This window comes from Pteronotus mesoamericanus, unplaced genomic scaffold, assembly GCF_021234165.1.
Source record: "Pteronotus mesoamericanus isolate MK-2021 breed Mesoamerican mustached bat unplaced genomic scaffold, CSHL_Meso_final scaffold_125, whole genome shotgun sequence".
NCBI classification, from domain to species: Eukaryota; Metazoa; Chordata; class Mammalia; order Chiroptera; family Mormoopidae; genus Pteronotus; species Pteronotus mesoamericanus.
Window position 1 is genome coordinate 9,087,431 of NW_026555304.1, and position 24,090 is coordinate 9,111,520.

Below are 24,090 nucleotides of genomic sequence, written 5' to 3' on the forward strand. Positions count from 1 at the left end.
CCCTCAGTGGATGATGGTGTGAAGAGGGAGCCCCAGGAGGTGGGGTGTTGGCATGCACAGTTATGGCCCGGGCCTCAGCTAACCCACCTGTTGCGTGGGCTGCTCCTCTTCACCTTCCAGAGCACAGTGGGACTTCAGGAACATGGGGGACCAACAGCAGTGCTTGAGGAGCCTGTTCTGGTAAGGTCTGAATACCGCCCACAGGGGGTTTGTATTTTAAGGTGTGTTGATAGCCTTCCTTTTGATTGACTTGGAATTCAACTTTCATGTGGCCTTTGGGTGGGGGTGGCACATAGAAGCCTGGTGGTAGAGCTTACTGTTCTCCTTGTAGGTCCCCAGGACTCCTGTGGTAGGGCAAACAAGGGTACATGATAGCCATGGGTATGTATGGTCCCTGCTGGATGGAAGCAGACCCATGAGGGAGGTAGGCTATCCTGAGTGTCTGTCTGCCCTAGGAAGTGGCAGTGAGAAGATAGCCTGGAGCCACCACCAGATATGAACGCGACATGTAGGACTAAGGTGTGGATGCAGGGTATAAACCTGAGGTGTGGAGCTGGGATGTGGAGGTGGGGTGTGGACTCAGGGTGTGGATGTGGGCTCTGAACTTGGGATGTGGACCTGAAATGTGGACTCAGGATATGGACGCGGGGTGGACACAGGGTGTGAACTCAAGATGTAGGCATAGAGCATGGACCTGGGGTGTGTACAGGAGGTGTACACTTGGGCTGTGAGTGTGGGGTGTGGATTCTGGGTCCAATTTCTGGACCCGGCTAATCCTGACTCTGACTCCAGGTGGGTGTGTACTGTGGGAGCTCACTGCATGCACAGCTGTGCTGCACTCAGCTTCAGCCGTATCCATCCCAGTGTGATCACTCATGTCATGAGGCCACTTGATGGATGAGCAAACTGAGGCTCGTGGCCCAGGTCAGTGCTGTGGAGACAGACCAGCAGTAGTCTGGCAGCAGTAGCTCTCTTCACTGTGCCTTCACCAACATGGGGTATCACCAATGTGATATATTTGGTTGCAATCAATTTGTCAGGTAAAAACAATGTGGCGTTGTGATTGTAGTGCACCTGTCGTGGGTTGGTGAGGGAGCATCTGTTTCTCACAGTAGCCTGGTGCCTGTTCTGTCCTGGCTCTGTGCTGATCTTCTGTTGGGAGAGGCCCTTAGTTCCTGGAGGAAGGATAGGAACATTTGGTTGTATTTGTTGTAAGTAGTTTTCATATTTTGCCCTTGAAAATTTGCTTTCATGATTTGGAGCACTTTCAATCCATCAGTGTTCTCTCTAATTTCCTTTCCTGTTTTTTGTATGTTTGTAAAAAAGTTACTTGTATCATGAGACCAAACACGTCCTTACGTCATGCTTTACAGTCAACTCTTCAGACTGCTGACACTTTATTTCGGTTATGTTCTAAGATGAAGAGTGAACTTAACGTTTTCAAAAACATGTGCCAAAGTCTTTCTGGACTGCAGAGTCTGTTCCCAGAACTGCAGTATTGTGGCAGCAACACAGGGACTGTCCTGTCAGGGGCCCCAGAGCCTTGGTGGCCTGCGGTGGGTCTTGTCTGTTGAGTGCTGGGTCAGTGCCTGGGCTGAGGAGAGGACAGTCCTATTGATCAGTGAGGAGACCTTTGGGTCTAGGCAGACATCTAACCTCTTGTGCCTCAGTTTCCTCATTTTGCAACAGTGCTAGTAATAATCATCGCCATTATTGCAGGGTTGTTCCAAAATAAGGCCTCTAGGGCTCTTGCTGCTGCCAGATACAGAGCGAGCAATGAGCCAGCATTAGCCGGGACAGGGTTTGTGGTATTAATGGCGGGATGGTGTTGCTCTCAGAAGCCAGGTTCTTTTTAGTTTTTATTCAGATAAAATTCACATAACATAAAATCAGCCACTTAAAGTGAATATTTCAGAACATTTCAGAGTGTTGTGCAACCATCTCCTCTATCTAGTTCCAAAGCATTTCATCCTAAAGGAGACCCCATGCCCACTAAACTGCCACTGCCCTTCCCCCTCTACCCTCTGCCCCCAGTACACACAGTCACTCTTCAATCCAATATGGGCATTACATATAACTGGGATCATACAATATGTGGTCTTTTATGCCTGGCTTTCACTCAGCAGAATATGTTTTGAGGTTCATCCTTGTTGCATGTGTCAGCCCTCCATTCCTTTTTAAGGTTGTATACTACTCCATTTTATAGATATAGAACAATTTGTTTATCTATTTATAAGTAGATGGACATTTGAGTTGCTTTCATCTTTTGGTTATTGTGACTAATGCTGCTATGAATGTTTGTGTAAAGGGATTTTTTTGAGTACTTGTTTTTAGTTCTTTTGTGTATATATGTAAAAGTGGAATTGCTGGGTCATGTGGTAATCCTACCTTTAAGTTTTTGAGGAACCATCATACTGTTTCCATACCCATTTTACATTTGTACCAGCCATTGTAAGGAGGTTATAATTTCTCCACATTCTTGCCAGCACTTGATAATTTCCTGTTTGTTTTTTTCTTTTTTTTTAATTATAGCCTTCCTAGTGGGTAGGAGGTGGTATGTCATGGTTTTGATTTGCATTCAGTGGCATACAGGTGACTAAGGATGTTGAATATTTTTTCATGACCTTGTTGGCCATCTGTATCTCATTTTAAGAGAACTGTCTATTCAAGTCCTTTCTCCCTTTCTTAATTGGTTTATTTGTTTTTCTGTTGTTGAGTTATAAGTTCTTTATGTATCCTGGATGCTAGAACCTTATTAAATATATGATTTGAAAATATCTTCTCCCATTCTGTATATTGTCTTTTCACTTTCCTGATAGTATTTTTTAATGCAAAAAAAGGTTTTTCATTTTGATGACATTCAGCTTATTTTTTGTTGTTGTTTCTTGTGCTTTTGGTGTTATATCCAGGAATCCATGCCCAAATCCAAGGCTATGAAGATTTACTTCTGTTTTCTTCTAAGAGTTTTACAACTTTAGCTCTTATATTTAGGTTGTTAATCCATTTTCAGTTAATTTTTATACATGGTGTAAGATAGGAGTTTAGCTTCATTCTTTTGATATTGAGTTGTCCCTGCACCGTGGTGCTGCCCCCTGGGAGATTTGTGGCCATCCCCCATGGGGCCCAGAGGGACCCTGCCCATGGCTCTGAGCTGTCCCCCATTAAATGACCCCCTCAAGCTTCCCCGAGCTCTTGGTGACAGGGCTGTGACAGCTTTCATGGAGGCAGGGCTGCTGGACCTTCTGGTCCCTACTGCATTGGCAAAGCCTTCCTTGCCCCCTCCTTGTTCCCTGACTTGTCCCTGTCGGCCACTGTCCCCACACACTCACTGTCCCATCTGTACTCACATTGCCCCAGCCCCTCTCAAGAGGTGAGCGAGAGCCGCATGGAAGTTTTGCAGGGGAAGCATTCATGGAATTGTTGTGTGCCAGTGATGTCTGTTTCCTGCATTTCAGCTGTGTTGGAGTGGAAGAGGAGGAGGCCCCAGACATTGACATATACCACTGCCCAAACTGCGAGAAAACCCATGGGAAGTCTACTCGTAAGTACAGCACCATGCATATGCCCCTGGGATCTGATTTACTCCTGACCTGGCTTGCTGGGGTAAAACTCCCTGGTGGTCAAACCCTCATGCTTGGGGGCCACTGCTGGCCTCCTTTTCCTCTCCTTATGACCTTGCCAGGCCCACTGCAGCCCCTTCTGATTACCTCCTGCCCTCACATTTCCTACACAGAGACACCATCAGCTCTGAAAGGCATCAGCAAGGGCTGCAAACTCCAGCATCTGTAGGGGCCAGGTTCATCTGAGACAGGGATATGATGCAGGGCTGTCCAAAGGTCTGCTTAGCCCAGTCCTGTCCACTGACCACAACCATAGGGAGGTGTCTTAAAATTTGCATCCTGGAGATCTGCTCTTCTTCCCTTCTCCTCCCCTGCAGGGAATCTTAGGCGATTTCCTTTCTCAAACTGCCTACTGTTTGCAAATCTGGAGTTTATTCCCCCACTTTGTCTGGTCTCCTGTGCATATGGCAGTTCTTTTGGGAGCTCTGCAGGGTGCAGGCTCATCCAAAGTGGCTCCCATGTCAAAGAGGTGCCCATGCCATGGGTGGGAGGCAAATTTCAAGGCTGGACTCCCTGGGAGGTATAGTGCTATAAGCTGCAGGGATGACAGGAAGGGCCGGCCTGGGGACAAGACAAATGGCATGGGAGATGTTAATGTGCCTCAGGTTTCCAGCCTTGGTCAGGGGCTGCTTACAGAAGGTGCAGGCTGGACGCTGGCTTTGGCTGGTGGTGGATCATAACTCTGCTGTCTCGAAGCAGGAAAGTTTGCAATTTCTCTCTTACCCTTGTGCTCCAAGGAGTTGGGAACATTGGTGTCTGCGCTAATTTCCTGTGCTAATCATTTGTCTTGTCACTGCTTTTCAGCAGATACAGGAGGTGACTACCATCCCAGGGGTTAACTAGTGGCATTTCTGACACCTCTTGAACCGCTGGAAGGCTCAGGGCCTGGGAGGGATGAACAGGGTGGGGACTTGTGGCTTGTACCATGTGACCCTTGGGGCAAGGCGGGGCTGGGGACAAAGCTGGGCTGGATCAGAGACCCCTCCTGACCTCCCAGCAGAGCCCAGGTTCCTGGGGAGGCACTGTCTTAGGGGACTCAGGGAGAGTGGGGCCACCTCTGTGTGTTTCGGGGCTATTGCATGAATCAGGGTTAGAAGTGGGCTATAGCAGGGTGCAAGGTGGCCCTGGTGTGCACACACAGTGCAGTTTCTCCAACGCCCCTCTGAGTCCCCAGAAGCACCCTTCCTTGACAATGACAGTTTGCCTGCTGCCGGGGTATGTGTGCCTTCCTTAGCCAGTCCTTGTTACTGTGTTCCTGGGTTTGGGCAGAGTCCCCATGTTTCCCAGCTGCCCATTATTACCACTTAAAGTGGCACTTACAGCCAGCCACCCCCAGAGAATGTGGAGATGGTAGCCTGGTTGTATATATATGCATGTATGTGTTCTCTGTGTGTGCATGTATATGCACATATGTGTGAGTGTGTGTGCATGGGTATTTGTGTGTGTGTATATATGTATGCGTGCATGCTTTCTCTGTCTAATGTTATTGGTGGCCATATGCCATCAGGGACAAAATTACATGTTCTAGAATCTTCTACCAGTGTGTGTTCCAGATTGGCCATCACTCTTTATTTGCAATGGGTCTGCCTTCTGTCTGGAGCCTGTCTGTGACACACCAGTTGGTTTTTGCCACATCAACTCAGTCACACCTTCCACAGCGAGGCCCCTTGGGGATAAGTGGCCCCTTGATGTCACCGCATCTTTAGGAGAGCCCCAAACCCATGGGTTGTCCTGGGGGCCCTCTGAGGCCCAGGTCTGCCTCTTTCCCTTTGTTGAGTGGGATTTGTGGCAGGCATGGCAAAGTGAAGAGGGGGAGTCGGCAGGTTTTCCCTGTTCACATAGTCCTGGTACAGGGCCCAGTGTTCCCCATGGGAATTCAGCAAGGATTCCCCATTGACAGTTGCCATGAAGGCTCATGGAAAGCAGGTGGCATACCCTTAAAGTGGTTCTGACCCCAGCATTCTCTCTCTTTAGCTCTGTGACTGCTTCAGAAGTTACTTTGCTCACTAACTTTTCACTTTGATTCTCCCTGAGGCTGGCCTTTGCTGTCAGCTGTCACTCCAGGTGTCCCACTGGGCAGCTCTCCCCAGGGTGTGTTGTCAGAGAGGGATGTTGTGGGTGCCACAAGCAGAAGGACTCTTAGCCTCTGGGCTTGGGGGCATCATGGGCCTGGGGAAGGAAGAAACCCTTTAGCCAGGGCTGCAAGGGGAGCCTGGCAAAGCTCAGACTCTGTCTTGCAGCTCTGTCTCTGGCTATTGTCCCAGCCCACATGCTCTAGCCATAGCATTGGGTAAGACAGTCTCTTCATGAGCTGTTCAGTCCTGAGTTAGGGTCTGGAAGGCCAGGTGGTCCAGAACTGCCCCAGCTGCTGGTCAGCACCTGCTTCTCAGGCCCAGCTTCTGGGGGCATGTGGAGGTACTGCTTCTTTCTCTTTCTGCCCACTGCACCCCAGCTTGTCCCCTGTCACTTGACCTCATGCTTCCTCCAAGACTCAGTTTTCCCACATGGACTCCTGGGACAGGGCACTTAATGCCAAGCAGTCTGCATCCTTATGACTCTGCAAACCCTCCTAGGGGAGACCTTGGCATGGCTGCAGCCTCGGTCTTTTCCCTGGAAGTGGGGCTGCCCTGGGACCACACTGCCTAGCAGAAGGAGGGCAGATGCAGGTGCTACCTCAAGTATCCTCAGGCCTTTCGGAGAGGACAGTGGCTGGAGAGCATGGGGGACACCCCCACCCTACCACCCTGGAGGGACTCACATGGAGCTCCCTCCTCAGCATCTCCCTTCTCCTGCCACCTCCTGCCAGCCCCCACACAGCACTAGGATCACCTGTCTCTTGTCAGTCTCTGCTCTCTACAGTGTTCTCTTCTCATCCCACCTCAAATCCCTTCTCATCCCACCTCAAATCCCTGAATGCCTTGGACCCCTCACTGGTGGGGACCCCCTTAGAGCCAGGCTTGCCTTCCACTGGGGGCAGGCAGGGCCTCCATTCATGGGAAGGCCAGGATCCAAGAAGCTGGGTATGTGACTTCCACTTCATTCCTCCTTTGTTACCTCAGGCCCTTAGATGGGGGAGCGCCTTGTAAACTCTAAAGCTTTGTGCACACAGCATGTCCCCGGGTCACTTCTTGATGCAACTACAAGCCCAGCAGAAAGGACAATGATATTTAGGCTGTTTTTAGAGTCAGAGTGACCTGGGCTCTGGTTGGGGTAGTGTCTTCACCCCAAGGCCTTACCTTTTTCATGGGCACCCCATCCTAGCCCCTTTGGGTTTTTGGGAAACTGGGATGACCTCAGGCCATCTGGTGCTTTGGTGACCCCTATATAGAGCTGAGCTGCTTGCCAGGTGCGTGCAAACTTATGGGGAAAATGGACCTGAGATGGGGTCACCAGAGGGCAGAGGGGAGTTATCCATGGCCCTGGCTTTGCCCAGCTCTGGTGGGCATCGAGGGGCAAGAGTGTGGGACAAGCCTTCCCTGTCTGAAGTTTGTTCCAGTTTCCCAGAGGCTCTGGATGGAGGGGCACAACGAGGCACATGGGGAAGAGTCTATGGGTCTGCAACAGGCACTGAATTTGCCTGTGAACCAAGCAGCTGTGAAAAAGGGACCTAAACTTGTGCCCTGCAGTGCTCCCCAAAGCAGGCATGGTGCCAAGCACTGTTCCCTTATTACATCTCACAAGGAGCCCAGGAGGCTGGGACTAGTGTCTCTATGAAAGATAAGACACTGAGATGCCCAGTAACTTGCTCAAGGTCACACAGCAACAAGATGGTGGGGCAAAAAAGATTTGGGCAGGTGACTCCAAGCCCTTTGAATCTCCTGTCTGTGCCTGGTGATGCCTGTAGAAGTTGCAGCTTGAATCTTGCCAGGTTTCCATAACATCCACTTACGCCTTGGCCATAGGGACAGGCATGACATAATATCACCCGATGTTGGACATGGTCTCCAACTTGACTTGACGGGAAGTAGAGAAGGGGTAGCAATTTGGAATGGAGTCCAGCTCATCCACTAGCGACTCAGCTCTTCTCCCTTTCTGCTGTAGGTAAGGCCTTCTTAGGTGCAGTCATTGTCACAGGGCTGTTGGTAGCTGCCCTTATCCCCACAACCTCTGAGACATGGAATCCCCAGGCTCACCCCTGCATCTCCCTCCCCATCCTTATCTGGAAAGGACAGGCACCCTGAGGGTCCAGCCATCAGCCCCTTCTATCCAGTCTCATTTCTGTTGAGGGTCAACCTCTTTCAGACCCCTCTCCTCCAGCAGTTCTAAGGAATAGGTCCTCCTCACTCATTGAGTTGCCTGTGGCACTCCTGAACCAGGGGCCAGAGCCACAGGGAAATTGCTTACCTCCTTGGGGGCTCACAGTCCGGTAGAGGTGCGTGTGCATGTTTGTGCATGTATGCATGCGTGAGTGCATGTGTGTGCGTGTGCAAGTGTGTCACAGTCCAAGAGAGGTGTGTATACCCGCATGCATCATAGTCCAGCAGGGGTGTGTGCACACACTCAAATGTAAAAAGCCCGAGGCATGTGTGTACTGATGCCCTGGGAGCATGCCTGAGGATAGGGCAGCCTGAGGGAGTGGACAGCATGATGTGGGCTGAGGTGGCTGTGCAGAGGGGTGTGAGGTGGGCACAGCCCAGGGCTCGGGAGGGCAGAGGGCACAGCAAGTGGTCATCAGCTTGCCCCATCTGTGAGCTGCTGAGACAGGAAGGTCCTAGCAGGGTGGTGACAGGGTCTGCACTATTTGAGGACAAGTCCGAAGGGAGAAGGTGTCCTGAAGGCTCACCTTGGTCGGACCTTCTCAGGAGGTGCCTCTAATGAGTTCTTGGCAGACTGATTGCTGAGCTGGTAGCGGGGTGGTCCTGGGAGACCCTAGCTTCCAGGTGCCATCTGCTGAGCCACAGGTTTGGGAGGTATGAAGTAGGGGTGGATGTTGAACCAGAGGCTGAGGATGGTGAGGGCTCCTGATCATGTGATGACCCAGAGTAATGCGGGGCGGGGGGGTGTAAGAGGCTGGGTGGACTGGTCCCTGGGGACCCTGTGGACATTGCCAGGGGAGGGTTGAGTCTGGCTGCATCCACAACTCCTTGGCTATGCTCCTGGCTGGTCCCTGAAGGTATGGGGTGGGGGGATGACAGGAGGCAACTTGTACACCGCCATGCTGACCCACCCCATCTTCCCCTCAGTGAAGAAGAAGCGGACCTGGCACAAACACGGGCCTGGGCAGACACCTGATGTGAAGCCCGTGCAGAACGGCAGCCAGCTTTTCATCAAGGAGTTGCGGAGTCGGACCTTTCCCAGGTAGGCATCGTATCATCCTGTTGTCTGCTCACTTCCAGGCCCAATACACACGCTCCACAGGGCTTGTGGAGACACAGGCTTCTCTCCAGGCAGAACATAGTTCCCTGAAACTCCAGGTTCTGACCTCTCCCTTTCTCAGGGCCTGTGGGAGGCAAGAGACCCATGTCCCCACTGGGTATGACCTTCCCATGGGACTTTCTTAAGGGAAAGTCCTTGTCTCCATTTTATAGATGAGGAGTGGGGTTAGCGTCCAGCCTCATTACCCTCCAGAAGTGGCAGGTCCTGGCCCCCAGGGTCAATAGGTGACCCTGGTTTCTCTAGGTGGTCTTCCAGCCTTCCCTGTCCCCCACACCTTTGTCCTGTGTGAGGGTGGAAGGCATGATCAGGGCTGCAGGAATGGCTTCTGGTGAGAAAGTGGCATGGTGACATGGGAGCTGCTTTGAGCCATTTCTCGACCCTTCATGCTGGATGGCATTGTTTTTTGTCAGACAATTCCACTTCTCCCTCGGCCCGTTCTCTCCTTCATGAATGCTTTCTAATGGAAATTCAGTGTCTTCAGTATCACTCTCTTATCCTTGGTTCTCTATAAACGAGGTAGTTTTTTCCCCCTCTGGCTTCTTTTTTTCTTTTCTGTTTTTTCTACCTTTCTTGAGATATAATTCATATACCATACAAATCACCCATTTAAAGGGTACAGTTTAGTTGTTGGTGGTATATTCAGAGATATGTGCACCACCACTTATTCGATTTTAGAACATTTTATCACCCACAAAAAACCCCATAACTTTATCACTCCCAGTCTTGGTCCCCTCCCTCCAGCCCTAAGCAACCGCTGATCTGTATTCTGTTTCTGTGGATCTGTTTATTGTGGACATTTCATCTAAATGGAATCATACAATATGTGGCCCCATGTGTCTGGCATCTTTCACTGAGCATAATGTCCTTAAAGTTCATCAACATCATAGCATGTACCAGCGCTTCATTCCTTTTTTTGTGGCAGAATAATATTCTATTTTGTTTATTCATTCATCAGTTGACAGACTTTTGAGTTATTTCAGATTTTTGTGAATAATTCTGGTATAACCATTCTTGTACAAGTTTTTGTGTGGACATATGCTTTCATTTTTTTAGGAATAACTCTAACTATTAATTATTTGAGGAACTGCCGGGCTGTTTTCCAAAATGGTCTCACCACTTCCCATTCCTATCAGCAGCATATGAGGGCTCCAACTTCTCCACATCCTCAGCAGCACTCATTATTATCTGCTTTTTTGATTCTAATCATCTTTGTAGGTATGAAGTGATCTCTCCTTGTGGTTTGGATTTACATTTCTCTAATCATTAGTGATACTGAGCATCTTTTCATGTGCTTGGTGGTCATTTGTATATCTTTTTTTTGAGAAATGTCAATTCAGATCCTTTGCCTATTTAAATTATTTTTGTCTTTTTATTATTGAGTTCTAATATTTTTTATATATTCTATACACAAGTCCCTTATCAGACATATGATTTGTGAATACTTTATCCCATTTTGTGGGCTGACTTTTCATTTTTCTTGATAGTGTCCTTTGAAGGAGGAACTTTTGTAATTTTGATGGAGCCTAATTTAATTAACTTTTGTTGTTTGTGCTTTTATTGTCATATCTAAAAATCCTTTGCCAAATCCAAGACCATGAGGATTTTTCCTGTTTTCTTTTAAGAGTTTTAGGTCTTACAGTTTGGTCTTTGATACATTTTCAGTTAATTTTTTCATATAATGGGAGTAAGGATCTAACTCCATTTTTTTTTTTTTTTTTTTGGCATGCAGTTATCTATTGGTACCTGCACCATTTGTTGAAAAAGACAATTCTTTCACTCTTAACTGGTCTTAGCATGCTTGTCAAAAATCTCTCAGCCATAGGCTTATGCATTATTTCTGGAACTTAATTCTATCCCATTGATCTCTGTTCATCTTTAGTCCAGTCTTTCACTGTCTTGATTACTGTAACTGAACTTTTGCAGTAAGTTTTGAAATTGAGAAGTGTGAGTCCTCCAATTCTGTTTTTCTTTTTCAAGATTATTTTGGTCATGTTGGGCCCCTTGCAGCTCCATATGAATTTTAGGATCAGCTTGTCAGTTTCTACAAGGAGATCGTCCAAGACTCTGATATAAATTGTGTTGAATCCATACATAGATCAGTAGAATCAGAGTATTGCCATCTTAACAATGTTAGGTCTTCCGACCCCATGAATATGAGATATTTTTCCATTTAATGAGATCTTTTAAGTTTCTCTCAAAAATGTTTTAAAGCTTTTAGAGTATAAGTTTTGCACTTCCTTTATTAAATTTATTCCTAAGGGATTTATTCTTTTTGATGCCCTTGTGGGTGTGTGTTTTTTTTTTTTATTTTATTTTCAGACTGTTAATTGCTACTGTACTGAAATATATTTGGTTTTTATATATTGAGCTTATATCCTGCAAACTCGATGAACTAGTTTATTCATTCTAATATTTTTAGTAGATTCCTTATGTTTTATCTATACCAGATCATGTCATCTTTCCTCAGCTGTGCTCAGTCTACTGCTTCTTTCATTCTGTTTTTTTTTTTAATTTCTAGCATTTCCTTTTGATTCTTAGAGTTTCCAGGTTTCTGTTTACATTATCTATCTGTTCTTGCATGTTGTCTACTTTTTCCATTAGTTCACCTAACATGTTACATTATAATTATTTTAGATTTGCTATCTGATAATTCCAAAGTCTGCACTTTATCTGAGTCTTGTTCTGATGCTTGATTTGTCTCTTTAGACAATGGGGTTTCTTGCCTTTTCCATGCCCTGTAATAATATTTTGTTGAAAGCTGGGTAATAGAAACTAAGTTAATTAGACATTTAGTGTGAGGTTTTATGTTGACCTGACTAAGAGCTGGGCTGTTAATGTTTGCTGTAGCTGCAGGTGCCAGAAGCATCACTTTATTCTAGTTTCCTTGCTTCCCCCCCCCCCCGGCCTTGTTTTGTTTTATTTGAGTTTCCCTAAGAACTCTTTCTTAAATAGTTTGTGTCTTGCATCTCCCTCAACTATACTTCACTATTATTTTACTGTTATATGATGATAAAGTTTTGGAGAAGGGAAGTGTTCTATAATTTAATGATTAAAGCTCAGTGTTTTAGTGGGCCTGAGGCTTGGAGCTGTTACCTTCCGAAGTGTGTCATGGCTTTTTGTTTTGCCCCCTTACCTGGGACAGAAAGGCTGTGGGGCTGCAGTTGGCTACTTGCTCTTCTTCCTGTCAGATGGGAGTCTGGTCAAGCAGTTTCTCCTGGAGGTAAACTTCATTATGGAGAACATTCTGAGTGTATTTAAACGTACTTGCTTTCCCCCTCTCCCTGCCTATAATAGGAGTGCTCTTCATCATGAGAACCTGTTAGAGTTCCTGGAGGTAAAATCCACGAAAGTGTGGATTTCCTTTGAAAGTGGACCTCTGTGAGTTTTTAATTGTCAAGCTAGTCCACATTCAAGTTCCACACTTTGTCAAAAATTCCCATTTAAGTATTTTTTTTTTCCTACCAGTTACTGCCTCCAGCAGCTTCTGCTTCAGGTAAGGTTATCTTGGCTGTGGTTTTCTATAGTTGCCTGTCTCTCCAGATTTTGGGGTGGCTTTTTACCGTGTAACCCCTATTATCTGATGACTCTAAGAAAAGTCTTTGGTTTTCAGTTTGTTCATATTTTCTTGTTGTGAGGATAAGAGTGACAACTTCCATGTGATTTACATGTGACATTTGAAATCAGATGTCTGATGGCCATGTTATTTTAACCCCTTCCCATTAATTGGATTCTCCTTTTATTGTTGACTTATAAGAGTCCTTTACATCAGGGGTCCCCAACCCCCAGGCTGTGGACTGGTACCAGTCCATGGCCTGTTAGGAACTGGGCTGCAAAGCAGGAGGTGGGAGGGTGGTGAGCAAACACACTACCTCCCTGCCTGAGTGCTCCGCCTCCAGTTCCCCCAAACCTGTCTGTGGAAAAATTGTCTTCCACAAAACTGGTCCCTGGTGCCAAAAAGGTTAGGGATTGCTACTTTACATAATCTGGATACTCAGTACATATCAGATACTTTCTCTCATTCTGTGTGTTGTCTTTCCACTCTTGATAGTGCTCATTTGAAGCACAAACATTTCTAATTTTGATTAAGTCTAATTTATATTTTTCTTTTGTTGTTTGTGCTTTTGGTGTCTAATCTGAGAAATCAGTGCTAAATTCAAGGTCATGAAGATTTATGCTTATGTATTCTTCTGAAAGTTTTATAGTTTTTGCTTTTCTATTTAGGTCTTTGACTCATTTCGAGTTAATTTTTGTATATGGTGTGGGGTAGGGGTCCAACTTGATTCTTTTACATGTGGATATCCAGTTCTCCCATGCAGTATTTATTGAAATGACTGTTCTTTCTCCATTGAATTTTCTTGGCACCCTTAATAAAAAGATGTTCGGGTTTATTTCTGGACACTCAGTTATGTTCCATTGATCCATGGCTCTTCTTATGCCCTACCACACAGTCTTGATTACTATAGCTTTGTAGTGAATTTTGAAATTCAGAAATGTCCTTCAGTTTTGTTGTTCATTTTTAAGACTCTTTTGGTCATCTTGGTACCTTGCATTTCCATTCAGTATTCCAAGTTTAGATTGTCAATTTCTGCAAAGATGTCAACTGGTATTTTCATAGGGAGCATGTGGAATCTGTATTTCAATTTATTATTGAAAAGGACTTTGTCTATATTTGCTGCATCCTCAGACCTCAGACCTACCCTGTGCAGGATGTGCCACCCATTAAGGGGCTGGGGAGGGGGACCGGAGGCAGGAGGACAAGGGAGGTAGGGGAGGATCTCAGCCTTGGTAGGAGGGATGAGTGCTGTGTGTCCCCTTGCCCAGCTTACCATTCACCTTACCCCTGGCCAGGTCTCTTGGACTTTGAGGTTTCCATCTATGAGGAATATTTAGGACCCTACTGTCATAGCCCTCTGACCCCTGGGCATGACACTGTGGGGAGTCCTCCACTTGGGGCCATGAGAATGTGTGACAGAAGCTTAGGTTCCATGTCTCTAGCCCTGAGCCCTTGTCCAGGCCTGTCACAGTACAGGGAGGCTGGGACCTTGGCTCATGTAACCTCTGACTTGCACTTCCCTGCAGTGCAGAAGACGTAGTGGTTCGTGTGCCAGGCAGCCAGCTCACACTGGGCTACATGGAGGAGCATGGCTTCACAGAGCCCATTCTTGTTCCCAAGAAGGATGGGCTGGGCCTGGCGGTCCCAGCCCCCACCTTCTATGTCAGCGACGTTGAGAACTATGTGGGTAAGTGCCCCCCACCCCAAAATGGCCATGGGCACCCAGGGCCTGCTGGCCTGAAGCCCTGGTCGTGTCCCAGTGTCATGTAGTGGGTGTGACTCAGGTTCTCTGTTCTCCGTTCTGGGTGCTCTTGTTAGAATTAGACCCCATGTCTCACCTAAGTGGCATGTGACCCTGGTTTTGCCCGCTGCACATTCCGTTACTGTAGGGCTCTAACACCAGTCATTCCAGGAGGGCTTGGCCAGGTGAGCACACTTCCCATCAGGCTTGTACTTTGTCCTCCTCAGCCTGTCCTGGTGGCTGGCCTTGCTCATCTGCCCCAGGATGAACCTTCCCATGGCCCAGGGCTGCCTATCTCCTGGGTCCCCTTGGTTTCCAGCTGATGCCATCGGCAGCCCAGTCTCATGTCTCCTGGCAGTTCCTAGCACTGCAGACACCCTCAGGCAGGACACTTCCAGGGGGAGGGAAGTGCCTGTGTGTGCCGAGTCCTTGCCCATGAGGCAGCTCGCATAGAGAGACCGCACACACCCAGCAGTGACCCCAACAGTGCTGGCAGCCACAGAGTCTCAGCTTTGAGGTTCTCATGGTTGCCAGGGCTTGGAGTGCTCACAGGGATTCCTGGGTGGTGGGGGAAATGGAAAGACCTTGAAATGGCAAATGCCCAAGCTGGCACTGACTATATGCTGGTCAGGTAAGGGTGCAGGCACTCGGACTGCAGAGGAATTGCTCCGTTACCAAAAGCTTGACCTTCTGCACCTGTAAAGCCTACTGTGGAGGCGGGCATGGGGACTAAATGAGATCATGTGTATGAAAACTGGAGACCACACCCCTCTCTGGAGCTGGAGTCCCCAGGGGCTGGCCAGCTTGTGGCAGGGAGGGAGAGAGACTCACTTTTCAACCTGGTGATGATCACTGTCCAGGATGTGTGCCAGGCCTCTAAGAGCACCTGAAAGAACAGCCAGCATCTGGTGGATGTCTCCCAGGTGGATGTCTCTGTCCTCCAGGCCCCTGGCTTGGGTCTACCTAGGCCTTGCCCTCTGCACCACAGCTGTTCTACATGGGAAAAGAGTCTAGAAGTCTTAGAGACTTTTATTGTAAATGCCTTTTTCTCCCCTCTTGTTTTATGTGGGACTTTTCACACACAAAAAAAGAGCGGAGTCAACAGTGAGCCCCTACATGCCCAGTACTGGCCACAGATATCTCCAGCTTTCAGCTGTTTTTCTGTCTCCTCCACTTTTCCTGATTACCCTCCACCCCTGCCCCAGAATATTTTAAAGCAAATCTCTGGTACACCCATCATGTCACCCATGACAAGTGCAGTACACAGCTCTAACAGTATTTTTAAGAAATATAATCACAATTCTGTTCTTGTACTCTACAACACAAATGATATTTCCCTAATATCATCAAAGACCCACTGTGATTCTCCCCAATTGCCTAAAAAACACCCTTTTACACTTGATGGTTTGAAGGAGAATCCAAACAAGGCCACACACTGCATTAGGTTTTTATGTTCCTTCAAGTCTCTTTTCTTCTGGAACAGCTCCCTCCCTTTTCCATTCCCTTGGTTTGTTGGAAAAATAGGTTGTTGGTCCTGGACAATTTCCTGCATTGGAATTTAGGAAAATCTTACACTGGGAATTTGGCTGACAACATCCCTGTGGTGTCATGTAGCATGCTCCTCTGTCCCCAGTAGTTCCTGCACCACATGGTGAAAAGCTTGCTTAGGTCTGCGTTCGGGTTCTCAGCATGATCCTTCCCAGTAGGGGGTGCTTTCATTCAGCTGGAGGCCTTTGGTGCCTGGCTACCCACTTTTAGGCAGTCTAGCCCTATCGGCCACAGAAACTTCCATCAGCCTCTCAGCTCAAGGTCTGAGCAGCTGTGCAGGACTGTTAGGAAAAGTTGGCTAATCCTGTCCTTTCTCCCTCTGTTAATTGTGAGTCTTGTTACAAAGAATTTCCCTCATTGGTGACTTGATTATGCTGAACTTTCTTTTCATCACCAACGATATTTACCTTTACTTTTTCCTTCATCAACTATTGAATACATAGGATAAATGTTTTCCTTTTATTTGTCAATTTTCAGAATAATGAGTTGGTACCCTAGAAATGGAGAAGTTTCTTGATTTTTTAATTTTTAAAGTATAAGTGTGTGCCATGCATTATTTGGGACATACACTGAAAACATCATCATTACTTACCTCAAGTTCAAATTTACCTGGAGTCCTCTATTATTAATTGTTAATCTGGCTACTTTAGCTGAGGCTGGTGACTCTGCACTGCACCACGGGGTCCTCCTGACAGGCTGGAGAGAGTGAGCAGGGTGGGGGTGTTGGGCAGTAGAGACCAGAGCCTCAGCGTGCAGCCTTCCCCTCTGTGGCTGCCCCCTCTGCTTGTCTAACATCACAGGAGGCCAGGTCATCTTCCCCTGGGGCACCCACCCTCCTCCACTACCTCCCCAGGCCCAGAACGGAGCGTGGATGTGACAGACGTCACCAAGCAGAAGGACTGCAAGATGAAACTGAAGGAGTTTGTGGACTATTACTACAGCACCAGCCGCAGGCGAGTCCTCAGCCTCACCAGTCTCGAGTTTTCTGACACCAGGTGAGCAGGGCGGATGGGGCCTGGGGCTGGGCCCTTCCACTCCAGGGAGGCACACAGGTGACAGGTCTCAGGGAGTATAAAATTCCACACATAGCATTATTTGCCGTTTCTTTTCTAAAGTATGAAAGTTATGCATTGTGAACAATTCAAACAAAATAAAGAACAAGACCCCAACTTCTCTGGTCTGCTCATCCTACTCCCCAGAGAGAACCATTGGTAACAGCCTGGACTGCTTTCCTCCAGAAAGTGTGTGCTCATGCATGACACACTCATGGAAAACACACACACACACACACACACACACACACACACACACTGACTCACTTATGCAGACACACCCACACACAGGTATACATGCCTCACCTGCTCCTATGCCATGCTGACATGTGCCCACATACTTGCATATTTGCTCATGTGCCTGCACATACTTTAATTTGCATCTTTAGCACAATGGAATCATGCCATAGCAGCTGCTCTGCTCCTGCCTTCCCAGCTTTGGCCACCCCATTGTCACTCCCTACCCCATCCCCATGCTGGGGCCCTGCCCTTTCTGGCTGCTGTTCTCAGGGACAAGGTTCCTGCACAAGGCATCATGGCTCTCTGTGCCCACCTAGCTCCAGGCTTCTGTTGTCAGAGGTTGGTCAGACTCCGGCTCTGCCACATGTCTTTATGATCCTGTTCTCTCAGGACCATCTGCTCAGCCCTGCCCACCCACCATTATGCCCCTCTTGCCCTCTCTGTCAAATCCCCACTGCTCTCCAGCTGGCCCTTGGGAAAGATCTGGTATACTCTATACCACATGGTGTGATTTGATGATGGTTTAGTTTAAGAACAATTTCACTTTTGCATTATTTCCCCCTTGCTGATTCTAGAAAGCACATGGGATAGCAAAATAGCCCATCTGCAAAAGGTCAGGTAGGGGAAAAAGAAAAAGAGTTATCAAAAACCACATTGAGAAATAGAATACAGAACTACCAGGAACCATAATGAAATGATGTAATTGGATGCTGGGTTTCATTTGATGAGCTTCCTGACAGCAAAGGCAAAAGAAGAAAATAAGGTGGATGATTATGGTATTTGGAAAAAACAGCCCCTTATCTCTGTGTTTACATGAAGGATTTTTTTTATTGTTCATATGTATGTGTCTCCATTTTCCCGCCACCACTTTTCCCTGCCCCTTTCTCCAAGGCAGAGTTCTGAGGAGCAGGTTACTTTGCTACCAAAGAACACACTCATGTTGCCATCAACTTGATTGGCCACCCTGGCCAGAGGGATCTTTAGAAAGTAACACTGGGATGATGGAGCTGGGCCTGGGGTTTCTCCTTAGACCTGTCAGATCCACTGCTTTGCTGGCAGAAAAATATATGGTGCTTCTGGTGTTCTCTGGCCCTGTCCAAGGACCGTTGGGGTGGGGTGGGGGGCATTTACATTTCAAACCAGGTCATTCGTGGTCTTGATGCCAGAGCTATTGAATGCCCTGGGATCAAGTTCTATACCATTTGAGGGGGAGGAAATATGGTCTCTGCTTCATCATTGCAGACTGTCCCCAAAGATGTCCTCTGGGGCTGCAATGGCTGGGCCCAACCCCATGGACTGTCTGGGGCTGCATTCAAGACATCCATGGGGATCTTGTGTCACCTTCCCTTTTCTCTGGGGGTCTCTGAAGGACTTCAGGAAGCAGCTGGTATTGGTGGCAGACTATGTACCTGAGGAGCCAATAAGCAAGGAAAGGAAGACATCTGGGGCCCTGTGGGGAGGTGGTAATGGCGTTGTTACTATGTATGGTGCATAGAGGGTCGTGAGTACCCCAGGTGGGTGGGGCAGGAGCCTCTATCTGTGATAGTGCTACTCCTGGACTGTGGAGGGTCTGGGAGGTAGACCCACGTACAGATGGGCAAAGAGGGCTCTCATGGGGGATGAAGAGAGATTCTAGTTTGGAAAAAGCCAGAGATCTAAAGAGAAGGGCCAGTGACTAAGGCCATTGAGGTCAGGGCAGCCTGACCTCTGATTTGTGATAGTCTTGTACGGGTGGCATAGCCTTCAATGCAGAGATGTGAAGAGTCCATCCTGCCCAAGGCATTAAGAGCACTGAGACTGGCCCTCGGGGCAGCTGAGGTATTGCTGCACAAGGTGCTGCTGAGCTGGGCATTCTTAATGCAGTATTGTGCATTTTACCCAGGACAGGGACATTTAATTGAAGCAAAGGCTGCCTTTGCCTTTTTGCATATTCCCTGGGAGTAAGCTGGCTGGTCTGACAGTGACTGATGTGGCAGAGGGTTCTGGGCACCCTGTTCTCAGTGCTGGAGATAAGTGGCTTTTCTTTAGTTGATGCCAGGAGGCTCCTGGACTGCGTATGAGAAATGATACTCTCAGCCCATCATGCCAGCACAGTATGAACCAAGCCAGGAAAATTCCCTCTCTGGGTCTCTAGGAAGGGTCTTTCTCCAGCATAGATGGTTTTAAGGCCTTCTCTGCATACATCTTTGGAGGTGGAGACCAGTGTTAGACACTTGCCACAGCCAAAGCTAGCCTCTGGGCTTGTTTTGCCTTCTATGAGCCTCAGTTCACAAATCTGTAAGATGGGAACAATGCTGTGCAGTCAGAAGTGAGAAATGTATGTGGGAAATGCATCTCAGAGCACTTCCTGCCTTGCCTGGTGCATAACAAATATAGTGACTCTTCCCCACCACTGCTCACCCTTCTTCCTGTCCCTGCTAGAATGTCTAGCTTTGTGGAGCCTCCTGACATTGTGAAGAAACTGTCCTGGGTAGAAAACTACTGGCCTGATGATGCATTGCTGGCAAAGCCCAAAGTGACTAAGTACTGCCTGATCTGTGTGAAGGACAGCTACACCGACTTCCACATTGACTCCGGGGGTGCCTCCGCCTGGTACCACGTGCTCAAGGTGAGCCTTGGGGGCTCACCCCTCTGCAAGAATGTCTGCAGTCTTCACAGCCCTAATGGTGGCTGACACTTGGAACAAGATGTTTTCCTCCTGGAGGGACAAGATGTTTTCCTCCTGGAGGTGTAGGGGGCAGGAACACCTCAAGACCAAGGTAGCATGCATGTGTTGCCTTTTTCTAGACTGAGACTCATGAGGCAATCAGAGGAGGCCCACTGAAGTGACGACTGAGTGCCCAGTGGCTGCTCTTATTCAGGGAAGGGAGAGCAGCATAGGAAAGAATTCCTGAAAGAGGGGACAAGGGAGCTTGTCCTACTGCCCCCAACCCCGAAAAACAGTGTGAGGTATGGACCAGGGGGTGGGGCCAGGCTTCAGGTTCATGTGAGTGGCAGGGCGGGTTGGGGACCCCTGGCCAGGGGCAGATAGAGAAGCTAGGGGAAAGGAAGATGGGAAAACAAACAATAGAGGAGACCCTAAGCTTTGGATTCAGCTGCTCTGCCTGGGTCTCTTCAGGTTGAGCAAGTGCCATCCTACTTGTCCCTCAGTCTCTCTGCCCTGAGAGTGAGGGGCTCCATGTCTCCTGGCTTTCATTTCAGCATAGGGTCTGCCAGGCCATGGCATTGGGGCCTCCTGCCATCTCCAGCTGAGACACGAACCACTCCTGTAACTCAGGAACCAGTGGGGTCACAGCTTTGTTTCCCCTTGGCACACACGGTGTCCCTATTGCTGCAGAGTTATGGTATATGGGATGGCAAGTGTGCCCTGACCATGCCTCGGTTCTATGCCTAGAACCTTCTGAACATGCCGACTTCTGAATTGTAAAGCACATGTGGCTCCAGTTTCAGGAATGGTGGGTCTGGGTAGGATGATGTTCAAGCTAGGACCCAGGACCAGGACCCCAGTGTCCCCAGGACATGGTGGGTTCTGCCCATGCCCCAGCACCTCTGGGTTGTGGCAGGCTCTGTCATCACTGCATTCATGGCACGTGGCAAGATCTGCCAATGACCTCTTATTGGCAGGGGGAGAAGATCTTCTATCTCATCAAGCCGGCTTCAGCCAACATCTCCCTGTATGAACGCTGGCAGTCGGCCTCGAACCACAGTGAGATGTTCTTTGCTGACCAGGTGGACAAGTGCTACAAGTGCACCCTCAAGCAGGGCCAGACACTCTTTATTCCCTCAGGTGAGTACCCTGTCCCCATGCCATATCCCCACCACTGGGATCTGCCCTGGGAGGGCATGTCCTGGCTGTCTGCTGCCTTGTCCTGGGGCAGACCTATTGTTCAGTCACCTCTGGGATCACGTTGGGCCAAGAGCCCTAGCAGCCTCTAGCCTGGCTGTGCACACAGAATCTGGGCCAGGAGCATGGGATTGTATGGGCCCCCCCAAGAGTCCAGCCTTGCTGTCTAAGATGGCAGTTTGCTGATCTTGACATTTCAGACATAGAAGGAGGAAGCAGGACGTGAGTAGATAAACGCCCTTATAGGTGTCACATTGCTTCACCGTAAATATTTCACCATCTCTGAAAGGCTTTCATTCAAAAATAAAATAATTGCAATAGTGCCATCACACCTTGAAAATGAATAGTTAACAAGTCCTTAGTTTCACCAAACAGCCATTTAATGCTCAGATTTTCGTACTGTTATATATGGAGGCCTCCTGTTTCTATTGACTTATATGCCTCTGAGTCTTTCTTGATCTAGGTCTACCCCCACACCACACCTGGTTCCCCACAATCAGTTGTTTCCCCAAGTCTGGCCCAGGCTCCTTCTCTGAGGATGATGTTGGGATGAATCCAGCTCTCCAAGGAGGTGTGGCAGCCCTGCGTCATCATCTTCTGCCCTTGCATGTGGAGATCAGGGGTGATTGGAAGCCTGACCCTGGTTGGCCTGAGCAAGTCCCCTTAGGTCCCAGGCCTGAGTTTCCCTGTCTGTACTGTTCAGGGCTGGATTGACCAGACTGGCCTAGCTCGGACACGGTCTCCTTCCTGGAGGGCACACCTACTCAGTACACGAGGCCAGGCCTGAGCTCCTGCCATGGGTATCGGGCGGACAGGAGCACTGAGCCCATGCTGGCCAGAGACAGGCCAGGCACCCTCCGAGAGCCTGGCGTGAGAACGCTGTGAAGGGCTAGCCACATCTGTCTCCCCCAGGCTGGATTTATGCCACACTCACGCCCGTGGACTGCCTGGCCTTCGCGGGACATTTCCTCCACAGCCTGAGTGTGGAGATGCAGATGAGGTAGGGCCATACCTGCCCCCGGGCTCCACCAGGCAGGGTCTCCACCATCATTATGATGCCACCTCCGCTAAGTGGCTGGGCCTCTATGATCATGGGAAGAAGGAGATGGGCCCTTAAGGTGCCTAGTCTTTGGACAGCCTCCATGGCCCTTGGTGGGTTTGCAGTGAATTGAAAGGCTGAGCCTGCCTTCCCTATAGGCACTGACCCAAAGTGGTCCCCTGTTCACCTCTCCACACAGGGCCTAGCAGGGAGGCCTGAATGAGCTTGGCCTCATTGTGGCCTTGTCTGGCCATGCTTGTGGTGTGGGCTCACCCTCTTTTAGTGTCCTCTGCTCAGGAATCAGTGCACTAAGTAGTCCTTTGCTATTGCTTCCAGAGCATATGAAGTGGAAAGAAGGTTGAAGCTGGGCAGCCTGACTCAGTTTCCTAACTTTGAAACCGCCTGCTGGTACATGGGAAAGCATCTGCTGGAGGCCTTCAAAGGTGCGTCCTGGCGTCTTGGCCTACAGCTTTGGGTCATTTGTTTGTGCGTGGAGCTCAGGGACACCAAGAGGGGTAACAGTTCTACCCTCATGCAACAGGGTGGCTAGACCTGGGGGAAAGCTGACCATTGCCTTCAGGAGGCTCAAGTCCCCTCAGCTCCCAGGCCTTGGTTTCCCTGTCTGTGCCTGTGGGGCTGGAATCGACTCTTGCCTATAGAGCCACCTGGTGCTTCTGAAAAAGTTCTGGCCATGTGTTCCGAGGCTTGGTGTGAGTTCGTTGTGTGTGGCCTCATGTGGGTACTGGCAGGGGTCAGTCTTGACATCCAGAGGCCTGGGCGTCTGACTGGCCCTGGGTCACCAGCTGAGGGATCCCTGAGGCATCCCTGCCACATGGCTGAGTGTGCATGTCAAGGTCCCATGGGAGGGGGCAGGCTCTATCGGGTCCTTGACCCCTGAGAACATGGCACCCTTAGCCTTAGCCCTGCTAGCCACACCTTGGGCATCAGTGCTGGCACCCACCCTAAGGTCCGCAGATTGTCCGCAGCCTTGTGAGGAAACCGGAGGAGCTTTGCTTTGGTGCTCTCCTTTTTCAGCAGTGCGTGTCTGGAAGCTGCTCTTTTGAACAGAGTGGAGCCCACCTATTGGGACCCTCTGGCCTTTGGCTCTAGTTTGAGAAAAGAAAGCTGAAAATGATTCTCAATCTGGGCTGATTAGGTTTCAGTGACATTTGTCCATTGACCCCAAACTCCGAGATCTGAGCTGTATTCTGGCAGAGGACGTGCCCTGCCCTGGGGGCTCAGTGGACAATGGGGTGGGGAAGTGTGGGTGCAGCCACACTGGGCACTGACTGAGAGTCCAGGGTGACCTCTGGCCAGGTGAGCCGTGCTGGTGCACCCCAGCCACCCTGCCTTAGGTCCTCCTCTGGGAAAGGAGACAGTATAGCTCTTTGGGGCCAAGAAGACCCAGGGAGTACCTCCTGCCAGGCAAAGTTGGTCACCTGGTAGTGTCAGAGCTCTCTGGCAGGAATGGCAATGCTCTGTCCCTTTTCTATGGGGCTGGCCTTGGCCCCCAAGGGCAGCTTTGAGATGGGCCCCAAGAGGAACCGGACCCCTCTCCCTGGAGTCCCTCAGCTGTGCATGGGCGATATGAGGGTGGGAATCAAAAAGCACCTGGGGATGCTTGATGTGGAGCACCACTCTGACCCCTTACTGTGGTGGTCTGGGGACCAGGCACAGGGGGAACCAGGCTACTTGTGTGGGAAGCCTGGAGCAGGGATGGTGGGAAGATGAGTTCTGCCTGGATGGGTGTCCACCAGGTTCCAAGAGGAACCGTTGGCAGTTGGGCAGGTGGCAGTGGGTGGAGGCCTCTGGAAAGTCCAGCCCTGAGCAGTCTCCCCATTCCTACCCTGGACCTACACCCAACCTTGAGTGTGAAGTCACCTGTGGGCAGCAGGTGAGGATGGATGTTCAGTCATCTGAAAAAACCTCTCCGTCTCTCCCAAGGTTCTCACAAATCTGGGAAGCAGCTGCCCCCTCATTTAGTTCAAGGAGCTAAAATTCTCAATGGTGCTTTCAGATCATGGACAAAAAAGCAGGTAGGGAAGCCTGCCAGGCGTGACTTGGGGTGTGGGGAGGA

The 24,090-nt window shown here is 49.1% G+C and overlaps 1 protein-coding gene across 2 annotated transcripts in view; it reads left to right on the forward strand.

Moving 5' to 3' along the window:
- Positions 1-24,090, forward strand: part of PHF2 (PHD finger protein 2) — a 91,415-nt gene that overhangs the window by 48,494 nt on the left and 18,831 nt on the right. For both annotated transcript variants that reach the window (XM_054588079.1, XM_054588078.1), the window contains exons 2-10: positions 3,456-3,541; positions 8,804-8,918; positions 14,076-14,236; positions 16,692-16,833; positions 19,552-19,738; positions 20,755-20,917; positions 21,887-21,974; positions 22,350-22,456; positions 23,958-24,049. In XM_054588079.1, coding sequence (XP_054444054.1) covers positions 3,456-3,541; positions 8,804-8,918; positions 14,076-14,236; positions 16,692-16,833; positions 19,552-19,738; positions 20,755-20,917; positions 21,887-21,974; positions 22,350-22,456; positions 23,958-24,049 — 1,141 coding nt within the window. The remainder of the gene's footprint in view (positions 1-3,455; positions 3,542-8,803; positions 8,919-14,075; positions 14,237-16,691; positions 16,834-19,551; positions 19,739-20,754; positions 20,918-21,886; positions 21,975-22,349; positions 22,457-23,957; positions 24,050-24,090) is intronic.